Source organism: Penicillium cataractarum (assembly GCF_028827025.1).
Source record: "Penicillium cataractarum strain IBT 29864 chromosome Unknown utg000001l, whole genome shotgun sequence".
NCBI lineage: Eukaryota > Fungi > Ascomycota > Eurotiomycetes > Eurotiales > Aspergillaceae > Penicillium > Penicillium cataractarum.
Genome location: NW_026622737.1, coordinates 5,258,529 through 5,274,608, shown reverse-complemented (window position 1 = coordinate 5,274,608; position 16,080 = coordinate 5,258,529). Strand labels below are relative to the sequence as shown.

Below are 16,080 nucleotides of genomic sequence, written 5' to 3'. Positions count from 1 at the left end.
TTTTCTGCCCAAGAATCTAGAGCTTGCTTTGCAGATTCTTCATCACCTTAGTCTCCTGGTTGACCGCTAGCTCAGAAAGAATCTCTTCGCTACCGCCACCCACAACCATGACACGAACGTCGCGGCTAATTTGCTCGATCCTCGCACCGCGTCCATTCTTCGAGTATCCAAGTCCACCCATAACTTGCTGCGCTTCCCGATTGACCCTTTCCAAGGTCTGCCCCGCAAGGACCTTGAGGTTCGCGAACAATCCTCCCATTCCAGCGTCGGAGCCGTTTCGCTTTGCTTCCTCGGATATGTAGACAAGCTGCTCCATCCACGCATAAGTGGAATCCAGACTACGAGCCATGGCGCTGAACTTCGATCTAATAACTTGGTTCTCGATAAGTTTTTTGCCGAAGGTCTCACGAGAAATGGCGTGCTTGTAGGAATCTTCTGCGCATACACGGGCCATACGAAGGGACGTGCATGCTAGCCAAAGGCGCTCGTGGTTGAAGTCTGACTTTGAGTTAATATGTTTGAAGCCTTCATATAGTGGGAGATTCAAATTCCGACTCACTGTTCATGATAACCGGGAAGCCCTTGTTCTCGACACCAAGTAAATTGGCCACTGGAACCTCGACTTGGTCAAATTCGATGTAAGTCGACCCTTGAATAGCCCGAGACAGATCAGCATGTGAGGCTACAACTGCGATAAATGATATATTTTCACTTACCACTTGCGTGAACACCCGAGTTCTCAATCTTCCTGCATGTCACACCGGGAGCTTTCATTGGAATGACCAAGGCCGAGATGCCCTGTGTGCCTTCTCCACCAGTACGGACAGCTGCAGTACAGTAATCTGCGAAGATGCCATTCGTGATCCACTTCTTAGCACCATTGACGATATACACATCACCCTTTCTCTCGGCAGTTGTGGTAATGCCAGCGACATCGGATCCAGCTGTGAAATAGGAACCTCCCTTTAGCAGCCGCACGTCAAAGTGTTGATCTATATGTATGGGTCAAATTCTTACCATCTGGCTCTGTCACTCCCAAGCAGAACTTGACTTTTCCGCTCAACATATCAGGTAGGAATCGTTGTTTCTGCTCTGCGTTCCCAAAGTTGATAACGGGCGGCCCTCCAATCGAGTTTCCACATCCAAGTGCCCAGATAATTCCCAAGTATCCACAACGAGCCAACTCATCAATTACAACGAGGTCATGGAAGCCATCCCACTCTCTGGGGTTGACGTCGCCTGGGAGTCGCTGGCCGTTCAGGTAATCTGCCGCCAAAGGGAAGGATGCGACAGCTGTATATCCTAGCTCGGCGTGACGCCTTTGAACCTGCACAGAGAGGGAATTAAGTATATGTTTTCAGCGATTCATCTACTTGATATTGCATCAAACACATCTCTTTTGTATGTGAAAAGAAATGCTCACCTCTGGGGGTACAAAGCCCTGTTTCTCCCATTCTTCGCAAAATGGCGCGATGTGAGTATCAACATACTCGCGGACTTCCGTTTGCAGCCGGCGATGCGACTGGTTATAATATGGAGTGTAGTAGCGATTGAGCCAAAGGGGATCCGCAAAAGGGACCGTTGAGACAGAAGACGACATAGTTTGATGAATGAATGTACGATCGGACAAAGTGAATATGATCAAATCGCGAAACTTCCCATCGGGTGAAGAAGTTTATTTTAGCGCAAAGAAGGAACAGCTTTCTAGACTAGCAATATGGATTCACGTGTCGATAGATCTCCCCGACCCCGGTCTCCGCTAAACAAGTAGGACCGGCTTGCGCTAACTATGACCGGACCGAGCTGGACAGGAAGACACGCTATGGCGGCTCGCACCGTTCGGACCGATAGATTCTCCCCGTTAATTGGCTTGACTTTTCCCCAGACCCACTTTCCATGCGCGAGGATGGAGAGACGTCCAAATTTTTGAAGACACGGAAGCTGTCGACTTCACAATAAGAGATATGGCATTAACATTTTATGGATATATCTAGGATAGGCTTTGCTAGAGGATTATACCGAGTTTTGCAGGCACGGGTCTATGATACCTAGAAAGAAATTTTAAAAACTGCAACACAACCTCAACCAGGTTTCAAATTGTACTCAACGCAAAATATATACAGTAAAAGTTCCATCAAAAGTTCCTGGTAACTTCAAGAAGCGATTATGAAGTCTATCTAGGTGATCCCTTGAGAGTCAGTCTGCGGTAGGAACGGCGTTGATGAAGCGAAAATAGCATCAACATAAGGGTTTCGGTCCTGGTCATCTCCGTCAATAAAGAATAACGGAGAAATAATCAATGAAAAGACTAACCTTTCTTTCAACATCATCATGAGACCTTGGACGATAAATCCCTTGACGATCTGCGGAATCAGACCTTTGTACAGCCGAAGTATCCCCTCATGCTTTATAATATAGAGTAGGACTTCGGTGAAACCTCGAAATGCTACACCGCGGCGCTGCGGTGGGGGTTTTGATTGCAACATGGTCTTTGCTACGATGAGAGGATGTGTGGCGATGGTGGCCAGAACCTTTGAAAGGGCACCGAGTACTGGAATTTGGTTGGAAACAGTAAGCCCCGTGGACGGTTTCGTGGAGGGAGAAAGATACGAACAGAAAGCATCTATAGACCCAACTTGCTTCTTTAACCCGACGAGACCACCCCTCAACCACTGGTACACACCATAAGTGATCATGGGATTGATCACAAGTATGAGGTTGACCTTGAATCCTCTCCATAAACCGGTCCACCCATCCTCACTGGAAACGATCTCAATCATAGTTTCCCACATGGACTGTTTCCCATCACCCGCCTTGCGAGTCTGTTGCCTCGTAGCTATCACTGCAATAGGAGTTGTGCATAATTGAGCCAGAGCCCCGCCGACAGCCCCAAGACCGAACTCCTTGATGATGCTATTGAAATCCTCAATGCCGTAATATTCAAGACCATGTTGGTACACACTTCGTGCGGCGGCAGACCAGTAGAAGTATGCAAAGTTCATGGATGCCGTGCCAGCAATGGAGCTCTCAAGTCCACCGTATAAGCCAGAAATACCATCTTGTCGCAATATCTTCCGGATCGCGTCGACTGCACCCGTATACTGTGCGTCTTGTATTCTGATGTGATCGGTTTCCTCGTTTCCATGCTTGGTTCGGTGCTGATGAACTTGAACCTGTAGTCGCGTTTTGACTCTGTGAGTATAGTTAGCATTCTATTTTCTTTTCAGATACACAATATTCTGCCAAAACGTCACGTACATATCCAGTGGGTATACAAGGACATTTGCAAGAACAGCGGCGGTTGTCCCAGACACGACGCCCTTCCAGGGTGACAATTCATTTTTGGGAACCATGATCTCAAATCTATTACAATCAAAATTAGCTACGGATCTCATAATAGCTGGTAGTCGTGATATCTTAAACATTTGTTCCCATTTCGGGTAAGCGGATGAAAAGCATCGGACCGAGCGGACCGAACCTCAAACTGACGGGCTGAGAACTTGCCTTTAGACCATATCATTCGTTCCGGGACTACAATTCAAGAGATAATCGACATCATTCAACCGCATAGTCGGTGTGAGTCCACTGAAAATATCCGTGCTAGTACCATCAAATCGTGGCGTCTCACCACCAAGAGGTTCAGGTCCAAGAGCCCATTGACTTGGAGACGGCAGATTGGAAAATCCAGTCTTGGAGATGAGCGGCTTCTTACGTGGATCTGCGCCTAGAATTGCGTAGTCTATCATTGACCAGCAGACCTCCTCACAGGATGGGTCAAGCTCTTCCGTGAGACACTTTGGATCCAACAAACTCGCAAAACGATGAGACATAGTATGAAACTCCCGCAGGCGTAAAGCCTAAAAATGATGAAATGTTAGTACCACAGCATGGCACTCAGATCGGAGCAACGTACCATATTCGATGCATGCACCCAAAGCTTTGCCAATCTCTCCAGGGATTCGACACTCTCATTGAAGTAGTGCATAATATCCGACTGGCGACGCGCCGTACTCTGATGCTCGAGGTGTGATGCCAGGGAGTGGATACCCCCGGCCACGGCGATACAGTAAGCATAAAATGAAGACTCTATCCGACATCCACTCTCTGTGGCATCTCGGACGAGATCCATCAGCTGCTTAGCATGGTCACAGCCAGCTTGGAGGGCCCGTGCAGAGAAACTGGGAGGGACTTTTGACCCAAACGGCTTGAGACGGAGGCGCATGAGGAAAGGGTGATTCAAAAGACAATGACAGAGATGGTACAAAGTGTGTGCAAAGATAAGATGCCCAATCTGCTGTCGGTCGATATCAGTGTTGCCGTGGCGACTCTGTTGAACAATTTCAGAGATTTTCTGAGTGCTCAATTTGGAATAGGACTCTAGGAGCAACAAGGATGAGTTGATTCCGCTAAAGTCTGATTTCGTATCCCAGGGTGGGATTTCGTCAGACTTGCGATTTTGATGGACATATCTTGTGCAACGCCCAAAGATAGACGCCATCAGAATAACCAGGCCAAAGCCGCTGGGATCGTCGGCAATTTGGGTGTTCCAGTTGAGGAGTTGATCAAGTGTGTTAGTTTTCTTCCATTCTCCTCTGTTGAACGTGTCCTCGTCACAAGGAAGCTGCAAATTGCAGTCCTGATCGAGGATCACCAATGGCCTGGATTTACCGCAGGAAATCAACTTGTCAATTAGGTAGGCGGACCAGAATGCGCGTCGCCGCTCTTCTTGTTCTGAGTAGGGTAACCATGCCTCGGGCTCTGTCATAAGATGGAGATCTTGGGAGATGCGGGCGGCAAGACCAATCTTCAACCATCCCGAGCTAACACGACCAGCTGGGTTGGAAGAAAGGTTAGTATCCCATGTCTAGTTTTAATCGATAGCCGAAATAATGAACTTACCGGTATAGTCCACAACAGCCAGCAGATTCACCGTTTGTACGACATGTACATTTAAACTGTCTTCTACAGTGAGATGGTCTGCGAGCACCGATAGCCATGACTCTCTGGCATATTTCTCGGAGGCCTCCCGTGTCTTTCCCGCATAGTATTCATGAGCAGAAAACCGGACGGCGGAAGAAAGCACAGCTAGTATCAAACAGCGAGGCAGAGCGTTTGACTCTAGTTTCTGACGGAAGGAGATCTCCTGAAAGTAGGAATATGGCTGATTATGGACATGTTCGAAATATGTATCAATCACTGATCGTAGAACAGGAGCAGGAGGGAAGATTCTAGCAAATAAAAAACCGTCAGAGTCAGTCTGGAAGATGATAAGCAAGACGCGGAGAGCATGACATACGAATTCTCGATGGGAGAGTTTCGCATCGGGGGGAATGGTTGTGAAGCGATCGTATCGTGCAGCGGTGAGCTGGGTTCGTCACCGAACGAGAAATTCGGGATATCATTACTAGATCTTTACAACGTTAGTGGGTTGTTGAGGCGCAACAAGATATCCTCTGATAGCTGCTCACTCATTTCGGTTGGGTTGTCCACTGAGTTCAGCAAGGCGAGATTCTATAGTGCTTAGTCGTTGTAGAAGTTCGACCTGGAGACCGAAGGTCAGTCTTTTGATCGAATATACCTTTGGTAAGTGCACCAACATTATTGAGATTGTTGGCCAAGGTGGACAGAGGGGCTGGCCGACCGCCATCGTTCACGGTCGCAGAATATGGCTCATAGACACAAGCTAGGCGATTGCGGCGACAATGAAAGCAGATAGGGCGCTCCCCTGTGCACTTCGTCTTTTTGCGCCTGGAATATTTTTAGATAAGGGTTATCCAACAATTTCGGTCCGATGGGGGTTTGATTCCCATCTAATACGCACCTGCAATTGGCACATGCTTGTCGTATACGCCTAATCCCGCCTGCATGCAGGGAGTCAACGCTCATGTCCATGCCGGAACGGACCCCTCACTTGTAGCTGAGGGAGCATACACATAGAACTAGGAGTGCGGACTTTTCGACGGTGGAGCGCAATGTTGACTGGAGAAGAGCTGGGTTGCGGGGAAGAAGAGAAGGACTTGGCCCGAGAAGCTTCCCCCGGGGTGGCATTTTCCCCGGACCCCGTGGTACGCCGTAGTTCCGGGGAGTTACATGTAGTTATGCAATATTTTTTGCATAGCATAGTGCATAGCTTGGAATGAGGACAATTTCGGAGTTTTGCCAGATGGTGAGTTGAAATGCCGCTGATAACTTGCCAAGTACTTACTGGTTTCGATATAAAGTGTCTTTGGTCTGCTGCGAAATTCCACACATGGTGGGGAGAATGGGCCTCATACTGTACTGGAAATGCCATTCTTACGATTTCATGGTCTACTAGGTTAACAGCGGTTCCTTGTCCATAATTAGCCTAGTTATATCATCTGATCTCTCTTAAAAAAGATTTCAGCGGTAAATAGGGCGTCAAGGAAGATTCAAATAACTCTCTCGCATTACTGTCCTAATCGGGTAATTTTGATCTTGCCTCCCGGAACCCCACTCGACGGTCCAAGTTGAGCTTATAGTTCTCTATGCCACGCAAGAGAGTCAACGGCTCTCTCCACAAGCAAGCCCAACTGAAATCCTTGAATCTCTTGTTTTTGACTATTTTCGGTATGTTTATTCAAATCCACTCTTATCGAGCCCCTCATTGCTAGTGGTTGGTGGCGATTGGATAGCTACTAGATAACATGCGATTGTGAAAAACTGTCAGAGTTGACAAAGAAGGAATACGGAACTTGTAGCATGTAACTGGCCTCCTATAAAAGCGTAAATCTCTCTTTCAGCTTGAATTTTAGCTCTAAGATTTTTCTACCCTTCCTTTCAGAAGCCCTTTGCCCCTAGTTGATCAAGATGACCTCTCGCGATGGGTTCCAATGGACTCCGGAAGAGGGACTTGCACAGGGAGTTCCCTCAATCGGAGTGATTTCCCCTCCCACCAACATTACGTCGGGGGCCAAGCCGTGGGATGTTATTGTTGTCGGTGCCGGATACTCTGGGCTGACAGCGACGCGTGACTTGTGTGTAGCAGGTATGAGATATTGTCGAGACAGATTAACGAATACATTTCTCATTGATTGACAATAGGCCTTCGAGTTCTTCTTGTCGAAGCACGCGACCGCATCGGTGGGCGATCATGGTCTTCGAACATTGGAGGCTACCCATTTGAGATGGGAGGAACATGGGTTCACTGGGGACAACCACATGTGTGGCGAGAGATCTCTAGATACCAAATGCGCACCGACATGGAACCATCATTCGACTTTTCTCGGGGAGTCAATCATTTCCAACTGCGTACGAACGAGGGCACGAGCATCATGAGCCATGAAGACGAGGTTAGTAACGTGCCGTTTTCTATGTCAAAGCGCCTAAATACTGACTGGGGGAAAAGGATACTTTGCTGGCAAATGCACTGCAAAAGTTTGTCAACGTCGACGGTAGCCTCGGTCGAAAAATTATACCTTACGCACACGATGCCTTCCATGTGCCCGAGGCACGTCAATACGATAGTATGTCCGCGAAGGATCGATTGAATGTCATTGCACTGTCCCTCACTCCGAACGAACGTGCTGCACTCGAGAGTTTCGTGTTGCTCTGTAGTTGCGGGACCTTGGAGACCACCAGCTTCTTCGAGTTCCTTCACTGGTGGGCGCTGTGCGGTTATACCTACCAAGGATGTATGGATTCTCTGATTTCCTACAAGTTCAAGGGAGGCCAGTCTTCATTTGCCATCCGATTCTTTAAAGAGGCACTGTCCACAGGCAGACTTTCTTATGTCTTCAACAGCCCAGTTGGAGCCATTAAGGATGAGGGGGATAAAGTCACGCTCACTACTCGTGATGGTTGCCAATACACGAGCGCTCGTCTCGTTTCCACTATTCCGTTGAATGTTCTGAACTCCATCTCTTTCAATCCTCCTCTGGACCCGCAACGCATGGCTGCTGCCAACAAGGGGCACGTCAATCAATGTGTCAAAGTTCATGCCGAGATCTCTAACAAAGACATGCGTTCATGGACGGGAATTTCATATCCCTTCAACAAACTCATGTATGCAATCGGTGACGGGACTACCCCAGCCGGAAACACTCACATCGTCTGCTTTGGTGGATTCAATAACCACATCCAACCCGAGGAGGACATTCAGGAGACCAGGAAGGCTGTTGAGAATATGGCGCCCGGAAACATGGACATTAAGCGACTAGTGAGTTTCTTCAATCGGCATATTTGATGTCATACTGACAATTTTCTAGGTCTTCCATAACTGGAGCAAGGACGAGTTTGCAAAGGGTGCTTGGTTCTTCTCTCCACCCGGGCTGCTGTCAACCTCACTCGATGCACTGCGTAGACGTCATGGAAATGTTGTTTTCGCAAACTCGGACTGGGCTGTTGGTTGGCGTAGCTTTATTGATGGGGCCATTGAAGAGGGCACACGTGCAGCAATGACTGTAAAGGAGGAACTGCAAGCTAGCCCTGCTCCTCGGGTTCGGTTATAGTGTAAATTGAGACGATAGATATTCTGAAATTAATAGCTCTAGAATGCATTCAAAAATCGGGCGAAATATTTTACAATGCCCCATAGTGTAAAATAGGGAGAAACCAAGTTTGATCTCTGGAGGTAATATCCATCTGAGCTGAGTAGAGCAGATTAAGGATGTTCTCGCAAACACTGTCTTATCTTGCGTCAATATCCTTTCAGTGATTTTACTTGACAAAAGGATAAGTTATCGTGACCAAACGTAATCAAGGTAAAATAATTGGTGATTGTTGCGCCCTTGTCGGAAGTTTCACTTGAAATCCGGGGAACTGTTATCTTCGCGGACCGTTGCCACTGAGAAGTTACGATCTAAATCCAGCCCTTTCTCTCCCTATTTACCCTTTTGGGTAATATTGGAAACCTTCCCCGCACCACACTCGTTATCGCTGCCATACTGACTCTATCGAAGCGTATCCTTCCCAGGTTGATCCAAGAAGCCAGTTACGGCTTGGGGGATATTCGTATACTTAAAGGCCCTCGAAGACACTGATCTTGAGATTTGTGATTACATTCTCCCAACCTCCATAATAACTTGTGCCAAGATCCACCATGGAGGCAAAGGAAATAAAGGAAAAACATGGTAGGGAATACCATTCAAGATGTCATAGCATCTTGATACTCATACTTCAAACCTATCGCTGACTTACTGCAGCAGCATCCCTGGATGTAGAACAGCGTGAGTTCTCTCTTTCATCATAACTATGTCCACCACAAAATTACTGATTGTGATGTAGAGTCTGTTCATACTGAGGGTCTTATTAGCCATATACAGCTCAAGGGACTAAACTTTCAAGCTGAAGGTGGACGGCAAATGACAAAGTTGCAGACCATCTCTGCCAGTTGGGTTATCTGTGATAGCTGGGCCGGCGTAGCTGGAACCATTGCACTGGCTATCTCCCAGGGAGGCCCAGTAACCCTCGTTTATGGACCGATTTTGATGTTCTTCCTCGTCGGCGCTTGTGCTCTCACTTTGGCTGAGCTGGCGAGCGTGTATCCCACTGCTGGTGGGCAGTACCATTGGACATCAATCCTCGCCCCAAAGGGTATCAACCGATCCCTGGTACGTCCATCATTTTACTTGTGTCCCACGGCCTCTCACTAAATATTTTACAGAGCTACTGTTGTGGTATGACAAATGTGTTCTCTTGGATTGCCATATGCACCGGAATCGCTATCATTCCCGCACAACTGATCGTTGGTATCGCCCTGTTCTACAATCCAAGCTATACACCGCAGCCGTGGCATTATTTCCTCATATACCAAGCCATAAATGGATGCGTCCTACTATACAATATCACACTGTTGAAAAGGTCACTGTGGATTCATGACCTGTCTTGTAAGAACTGAAATGCACTCTCGAAATACCCGCGGATCAGCCACTAACACCCGCCCGACAGTCTTCGTTACTATTGCTACCTTCCTTGTCATTACCATCACTTGTGTCGCCCGCTCATCCTCCCACTATGAGTCTTCAAGCAGTGTTTGGACAACTTTCATCAATGATAGTGGCTGGAGTTCCGGTGGTGTCGCCTTCCTCACTGGTCTGGTCACCCCTAACTACATGTATGCTGGTATTGACGGAGCTCTGCACTTGGCCGAGGAGTGCAAAAATGCGAGCACGGTAGTGCCTCGAGCTCTGATGAGTACTTTGATCATTGGATTTGTTACCTCGTTCGCATTCGTCATTGCTATGCTCTACTGTACTAGTGATTTAGCTATGATCGCTACCTCGAACACAGGGTATGAAAACCTTGTATGATTCAATCACAGTTCGTTTACTGACAATGCTGTAGGGTCCCGATCTATGAGATGTGGTACGAAGCGACTCGGTCCCCAACGGCTGCTACAGTCTTTGTCGTGCTGCTTTGCTGCGCTGCTGTTTTCGCACTCATCGGCGCCCAGCAAACTGCATCTCGTCTTACTTGGTCGCTGGCTCGAGACCGAGCTATCATCGGGAGCCAGTGGCTGAGTGAAATCCATCCAATGCTCAAAGTTCCAGTCTGGAGTCTTACCTTCAACTTTGTGGTGATGTTCATCATCGGCTGCATTTATCTGGGCTCTTCATCGGCCTTCAATGCATTCATTGGTTCCGGGCTCGTGTTGCAGCATATCTCGTACGCATTTCCAGCCGCCCTGCTGATGTACCGCATGCGATCTGAGGAATGGCTTCCTGCATCTCGATCTTTCCGATTGCCGGGTTTTGCTGGCTGGACGGTGAATGCCATCACTATTGCATTTGCCTTGCTTGTTCTGATTTTCTACGACTTTCCTACCGTTCTTCCCGTAACTGGAAGCAATATGAGTAAGTAAAGCTATGGAAATATACCAACAGACGGAACTAATATGATGTTATTTGCAGACTATACTTCGGCGGTACTTGGTGTTATGGCGATATTTGGGGGCATCAACTGGGCGATCTATGCACGAAGGAAATATGATGGCCCACGGCTGGAGTAGGCTATCCCGGGTGAAAAAATCAAGATATAACTTCGATATTAAAGAATTTTATCTCAACTTTCCACATACACAGTAATTTGTACAGTGGCAGTTCAAAATTTCGAAACAAAAGATAGATAGCTTAGCCAGACACGCTACTGATCTGGTTCGGTCCGGTGCCCGGCGGCGAGTCTGCGATAAGCCGCAAGGCCCCGCTCCTAGGTCTCGACCTTCCTCCACCTTCCAACTCGCCTACCAACACTCTCACGGCAGCGGAGACGCTTATGAGAGCTCTGTAACGGGCATAAACGACATAATATTTGCCTTGCTGTCCATGTCAGCTCCTCCTGACAAGAAAAAAGGTGAGTTGCGCCGATTCCTGCGTCCATGTCGCACGACAAGCCTGGCTAACCTCCTTGTCTTTGGCCCCACCATACAGGCTGCTTCCAATGTTCCAAGCGTCGAATCGTCTGCGATAATACCGAGCCTTCCTGTATAAAGTGCCAGAAGAAAGGAATCGAGTGTTCGGGATTAGGGCGGATTCGGTTCTCCAATGGAGTGGCGCGACGAGGAAAGTTGAAGGGATGCACCATTCCGGTGGCCGATGTCTCGCCCGAATCCGCGTTTGAGACGCAAACACAAGCCGCAGCTGCCGTTCCGCGCAACATAAGATGGAAAGCTGACCAATCGGGGAATGCGAGGCGCAAGAGCGCGAAACGACGTGCGAGGGCACATGAAGCAGACACGGAGGCGCGCGCCACACAGGATGGCAAGGAGCCTGCGACCCAAGCGGGTACTAGTAGCCCCATCGCAATCGACAGGACCCAACTTGCACATCGCTATCCAAGAGAATCTATTGATCCGATCGATGAGGTTGTCAACCAGTCAGAGGATTTGGCTCTAGCCCTGGCGCCTGCCCCTGCTTCACCTGGGCCTATTCACCCTTGGATTGCGCCTCTATCACCGCAGGCCCGAATGTTAATGTCACACTGTAAGTATCCATTTGCCTTATCCGTGTGATATTTCTCGTTAACTTTAGCCAGTTGCCGATCAAGTCGCACCTGTCATGGTCGTATTGGATCATGTTTCGAATGGATACCGTGATATCCTATTACCCCTTGCCTGTGAGGATGAATTGTTGAGGACCGCAATTGGGGTTGTAGCGAGTCAACATCTGGCTTTGTACAACCCTAGCTTTCAGAGTGCGGCTGACGAGGGCCGCGCGGTGATCATCTCCCGGCTCCGCCGAGACTCATTACAAGCATCACCCGATCGGGTATTTAACGTATCTACTTGGGCTACCTTGATTGTTCTGCTAGTTGGAGAGACCATCACAGGAAGCTCTGAATATAGCCATCTTCTCCAGACTTTGATGTGCCTTATTCAAAATGTCGGGCAGATTTCGCCCTCTGCAGCGCGCGACTTTCTGAACCAACAAAGTCATATGTGAGTCAGTTTCATCATGTTTATATTTATGCCTTTCTCACCCTCGTATTCTAGGTTTGAATTCCTGGGCCAGCCTCTACTAGGAGAGGCTCATGGCGTCCAGGCTTTACGCCTACCGCTGGATCACTACCTCGATTGGACATATTATGACCTCCCGTCGGATTCCGAACATCACAAACTCCTTCACATATCCAGGTTGGCTTTCATTAAAGCTTCCCAGATATATCTCGGGCGAGTGACTTCCAATCGAGACCAGTGGGACCTACTGGAAGACCTGAAAAGGCTCGTTTCTCAAATTGATCCTGAGCAAATGGGATCCCATGCATTGGTATGGGTCTGCTTCATTGCTGCTGCTGATAGCACCGATCCCGAACATCGCCGGTTCTTTGTTGATCGAATGAACCAGGTCTTTATGAAAACAAAATTCCATAACATCTCGGCTGGAATGCAGTCGCTGCCAGCAATCTGGTCACAGCAAGCTTCAAGTCGATGGACTGAAAATCTGGCCAAGCTAGCTCCTACTTTGATCATGTAACGTGCTTCTTCTGACTAGCTACCTAAGGTTCTTGGAATCCATATGTAATGATATACACGATCTCAAGATTTCACCCTACATTGTCACACGCATGTCTTTAGATATACGTAAAATCGATGAGCATGAACGGAAACATTAAGCCCCAAACAGGTTTGTCGAGGGCTGTAGTTGATAGAAAATTTTCAGGCGGCAATTTAGAGAATGTCATATGCTTGCTGTTATTCTCTTCTTGGGAAGTTCAACAGCCTTCATTAGCCGTGCCAATCACATCCAGGGCGGCTACTCTCGTCGAATCGTCAAGTACCGAAGCCTGCTTCCGTCTGCCCGGAATCTGGCGAACTTTATTTGTCGGCCCCCGCATTTCACCGACTCTTCGGAACCCCGGGGCCCCGGGATCTTCTCCAACCTCCATCCAAATTTCGATCAACATAGCAAAGCACAATGGCGTCAGAGGTACTATCCCCTTCAATACGCTCGGAGCAAGATACAACCTCGGTGCCAGCGAGATATCAATGTCATGTCTGCTTGAAACGCTACAAGCGCCGCGAACATCTCTTTCGGCACACCAGCTCGCATACATCAGAGCGCCCATACCGTTGCGACTCATGTGATGGTTCGTTTCAGCGTGCAGATGTTCTGAAACGACATCTTCGCACATGTGATGGTGGGAGTTCGAGGTCGGGGGGCCGTCGGAGGGCGTGCGACAGATGCGTCCGCCAGAAGAAAGCCTGTAGTGCCAATCAGCCGTGTCAAAATTGTTCAAGAAAAGGCGTCGCTTGTTTCTATTCTACTGCCCCGGAATCGGAAGAGAAGCTGAGTCAAGCTATCTCCCGCGACCACGATGGTTCTATTGGAGATTCAGTGCCACAGGACGGAGCCTCCTCGATGTTAATAGATCCAACCATTCCGTCAGATTCATCGATTCAGTTACCCTGGACGCAACAGAACAGCGGAGTTTTCGCGACAAGCCCACTCGATAATCTATTCTGCCGGCCTTTTCTTGAGTCCGCTAGCCCGACCTGGCAAGACTATCTTCTCCTAGCATCAGAGAGCCAAGTCCTTAGGGATAACCCTCTCTTGGATACGGGGAGAAGCCAGTCATTGCGTTTTCTCGACCGATTTACCAGCAATACTGGCCTGCTTCTGAGTTTTGACTGTGGGACTCAGGTGCAACGTGAGAGTGTTGCTGCGCAACTAGAAGTTGAGAGTCACCAAGAAATCGGACAGACGTATACGTCAAGCAACTCAACATCGCTAGGCTTACAAGCTGTTGTTGAATCACCTCCGCTACTGGATAACCTGAGCGATGCTAGTACCGTTGACTGCATCCCAATTAACTGGCTCTGTGACCCACTGTCGCTAAAAACGCATGAGATTCTTCTGCTCATTGAAGAAGTCGTTACAATCAAACCCAGAAATAGCTCTGTGACACTAGATTGGTCATCCGCTCTGAAAAATGCGTGTCTACAATTCTTTTCACCGGCAAATTTGCGACGGTTCCTTGGTTTCTACTGGGCGATCTGGCATCCGAATGTCAATTTTATTCATCGACCCAGCTTTGATCCGATATCAGCGAAGCCTGCCCTTGTAGCTGCGATGGCAACTATCGGTAAGGAAGCTTACTTCTTGCTTACTAGAATTCAATGCTAACCGTTATAAAGGAGCGTGTGTTTCACCCGATATGCCAGATAATGAAGATGCTAGGACATGGTTCAACTGTGTTGAAGAGATGGTCTTCATAGATGACGACTTCAACAGTGACGCGATCTACTCTACCTCGAACAATATGTCTATCCACCGACGAAAGATTCAGGTTCTGCAAGCTGCATATATTGTTTGTCTTTACCAAAACTGGGAAGGCACGGACTCAAGCAAAAGTCGAATTCGCCGGAACAGGTTTGCGACCTTGGTATCTGTAAGTTCCTGATCCACCCACGGCATTATGATCCTGTCTCTGACCTGTTGCCAGACGGCACGAGACATTGGAATAACAACGGCGACGCATTTGAACTATGCTGAGATGGGTCGGCATGAGTTTGAGTGGAAGGGATATGCCACTCGCGAAGAACTAATCAGGTTTGGCCACCGGTCTAATCAACATGGGTCTCTCAAACTAACATGGCCAGGATGTTCACATGGATCTTCCTCCTCGATACAGCTTTTGTTATTTTTAATAATCTTCCTCCGCGCATGGTTATCAAGGAGATGAAGATGCACCTCGCAACACCCGAGAGCTGCTTCCAAGCATTGACTGCAGACGAATGCCATCGGGAAATCCAAACACACCTTCCATGTGGAAACGCATATTGGAATCTCTCTTTCCGTGGCGCATTCGAGGCACTTGCAAAGGACACATTTTCGCCAAGCATGCGCCAGATCATAGCCGCATCAGGGCCTTTGAATCTCTTCGCACTTACATCCGGTAGGCTTCTGGACGTATAAGGTCTTTCGATGATGTTCATACGTACTAATACCAAGTTTCCTCTAGCCATTCATTCACAAATCTTCCAATACCGCAGTTCAGTCAGCAGCTCCCAAAATCTGACACCAATACGCAACACCCTCCAGAACTGGTGCGATTCTTGGCAGCTTTTTGCCTCGACATTATCCGCTGGCTTACCTCCACACGTAACTGTCGATGATACGAGCATTTTACCGCAAGACATGTGGAAGAGAATTGGGTTCTGCCGGTACTGCCCTGAATTTTGGCTATTAGGAAGCTTGATGACAGAGCGTCTGGCACTATTGGGAGATTTACCGCAAGGGAACGATCTTGCTCCTCTCGAAGATAGTGCATTGGATCCAATTCTGAACAAATATGATCAGACTAGTATGCGGCAAGTCAACAACCTGATCGTCGGGTTCCAAACGTTTCAGCTGTGAGCCAGCGCAATGAAAAATAATAACAGATTTATTTTGTGTCTATGTTGGCCTTCTATCAGACGTCACAAATCTCCAACACGTAGCCAGGAGCTATAATACATGCATGGCACACCGAGGTTCCTGACATTTTTCAGTAGTTCAAGATATTCTAGATTCCAAAAGAGACCTCGTAGCTATTCAGTTGGAGATATAGTAATCTCCGGTAGGCTTGTACCACTAGTCCCAGCACGATTCCCTTTGTTGTTGCAAATTTTCACCCGAAAAGGTCCAT

General features: G+C 48.1%; 5 protein-coding genes across 5 annotated transcripts; 3 read left to right on the top strand and 2 right to left on the bottom strand.

The window, feature by feature from the left end:
* Positions 1 to 16: 16 nt before the first annotated feature.
* On the bottom strand, positions 17 to 1,600 carry N7496_001866 (acyl-CoA dehydrogenase family protein; the record flags this gene model as incomplete). Its single annotated transcript, XM_056694797.1, has 5 exons — positions 17 to 498; positions 560 to 649; positions 717 to 944; positions 1,018 to 1,327; positions 1,424 to 1,600. The coding sequence occupies 5 exons, from the start codon at positions 1,598 to 1,600 to the stop codon at positions 17 to 19; spliced, it is 1,287 nt and encodes a 428-aa protein (XP_056561526.1).
* Positions 1,601 to 2,177: 577 nt separating this feature from the next.
* N7496_001865 (uncharacterized protein) lies at positions 2,178 to 6,252 on the bottom strand (the record flags this gene model as incomplete). The annotated part of the gene is made up of 9 exons (XM_056694796.1): positions 2,178 to 3,192; positions 3,259 to 3,363; positions 3,565 to 3,857; positions 3,914 to 4,833; positions 4,900 to 5,228; positions 5,297 to 5,404; positions 5,469 to 5,542; positions 5,598 to 5,748; positions 6,206 to 6,252. The coding sequence occupies 9 exons, from the start codon at positions 6,250 to 6,252 to the stop codon at positions 2,178 to 2,180; spliced, it is 3,042 nt and encodes a 1,013-aa protein (XP_056561525.1).
* A 576-nt stretch (positions 6,253 to 6,828) lies between these two features.
* N7496_001864 (flavin monoamine oxidase family protein) lies at positions 6,829 to 8,468 on the top strand (the record flags this gene model as incomplete). The annotated part of the gene is made up of 4 exons (XM_056694795.1): positions 6,829 to 7,006; positions 7,063 to 7,310; positions 7,367 to 8,176; positions 8,226 to 8,468. 4 exons carry the CDS (start codon positions 6,829 to 6,831, stop codon positions 8,466 to 8,468), a joined length of 1,479 nt encoding a protein of 492 aa, XP_056561524.1.
* Positions 8,469 to 9,058: 590 nt separating this feature from the next.
* Positions 9,059 to 12,926, top strand: N7496_001863 (uncharacterized protein; the record flags this gene model as incomplete). The annotated part of the gene is made up of 10 exons (XM_056694794.1): positions 9,059 to 9,089; positions 9,244 to 9,569; positions 9,623 to 9,845; positions 9,907 to 10,249; positions 10,303 to 10,811; positions 10,869 to 10,962; positions 11,168 to 11,307; positions 11,385 to 11,936; positions 11,989 to 12,391; positions 12,446 to 12,926. 10 exons carry the CDS (start codon positions 9,059 to 9,061, stop codon positions 12,924 to 12,926), a joined length of 3,102 nt encoding a protein of 1,033 aa, XP_056561523.1.
* Positions 12,927 to 13,367: 441 nt separating this feature from the next.
* On the top strand, positions 13,368 to 15,809 carry N7496_001862 (putative C2H2 transcription factor; the record flags this gene model as incomplete). Its single annotated transcript, XM_056694793.1, has 5 exons — positions 13,368 to 14,535; positions 14,588 to 14,841; positions 14,896 to 15,002; positions 15,053 to 15,348; positions 15,415 to 15,809. 5 exons carry the CDS (start codon positions 13,368 to 13,370, stop codon positions 15,807 to 15,809), a joined length of 2,220 nt encoding a protein of 739 aa, XP_056561522.1.
* Positions 15,810 to 16,080: the final 271 nt, after the last annotated feature.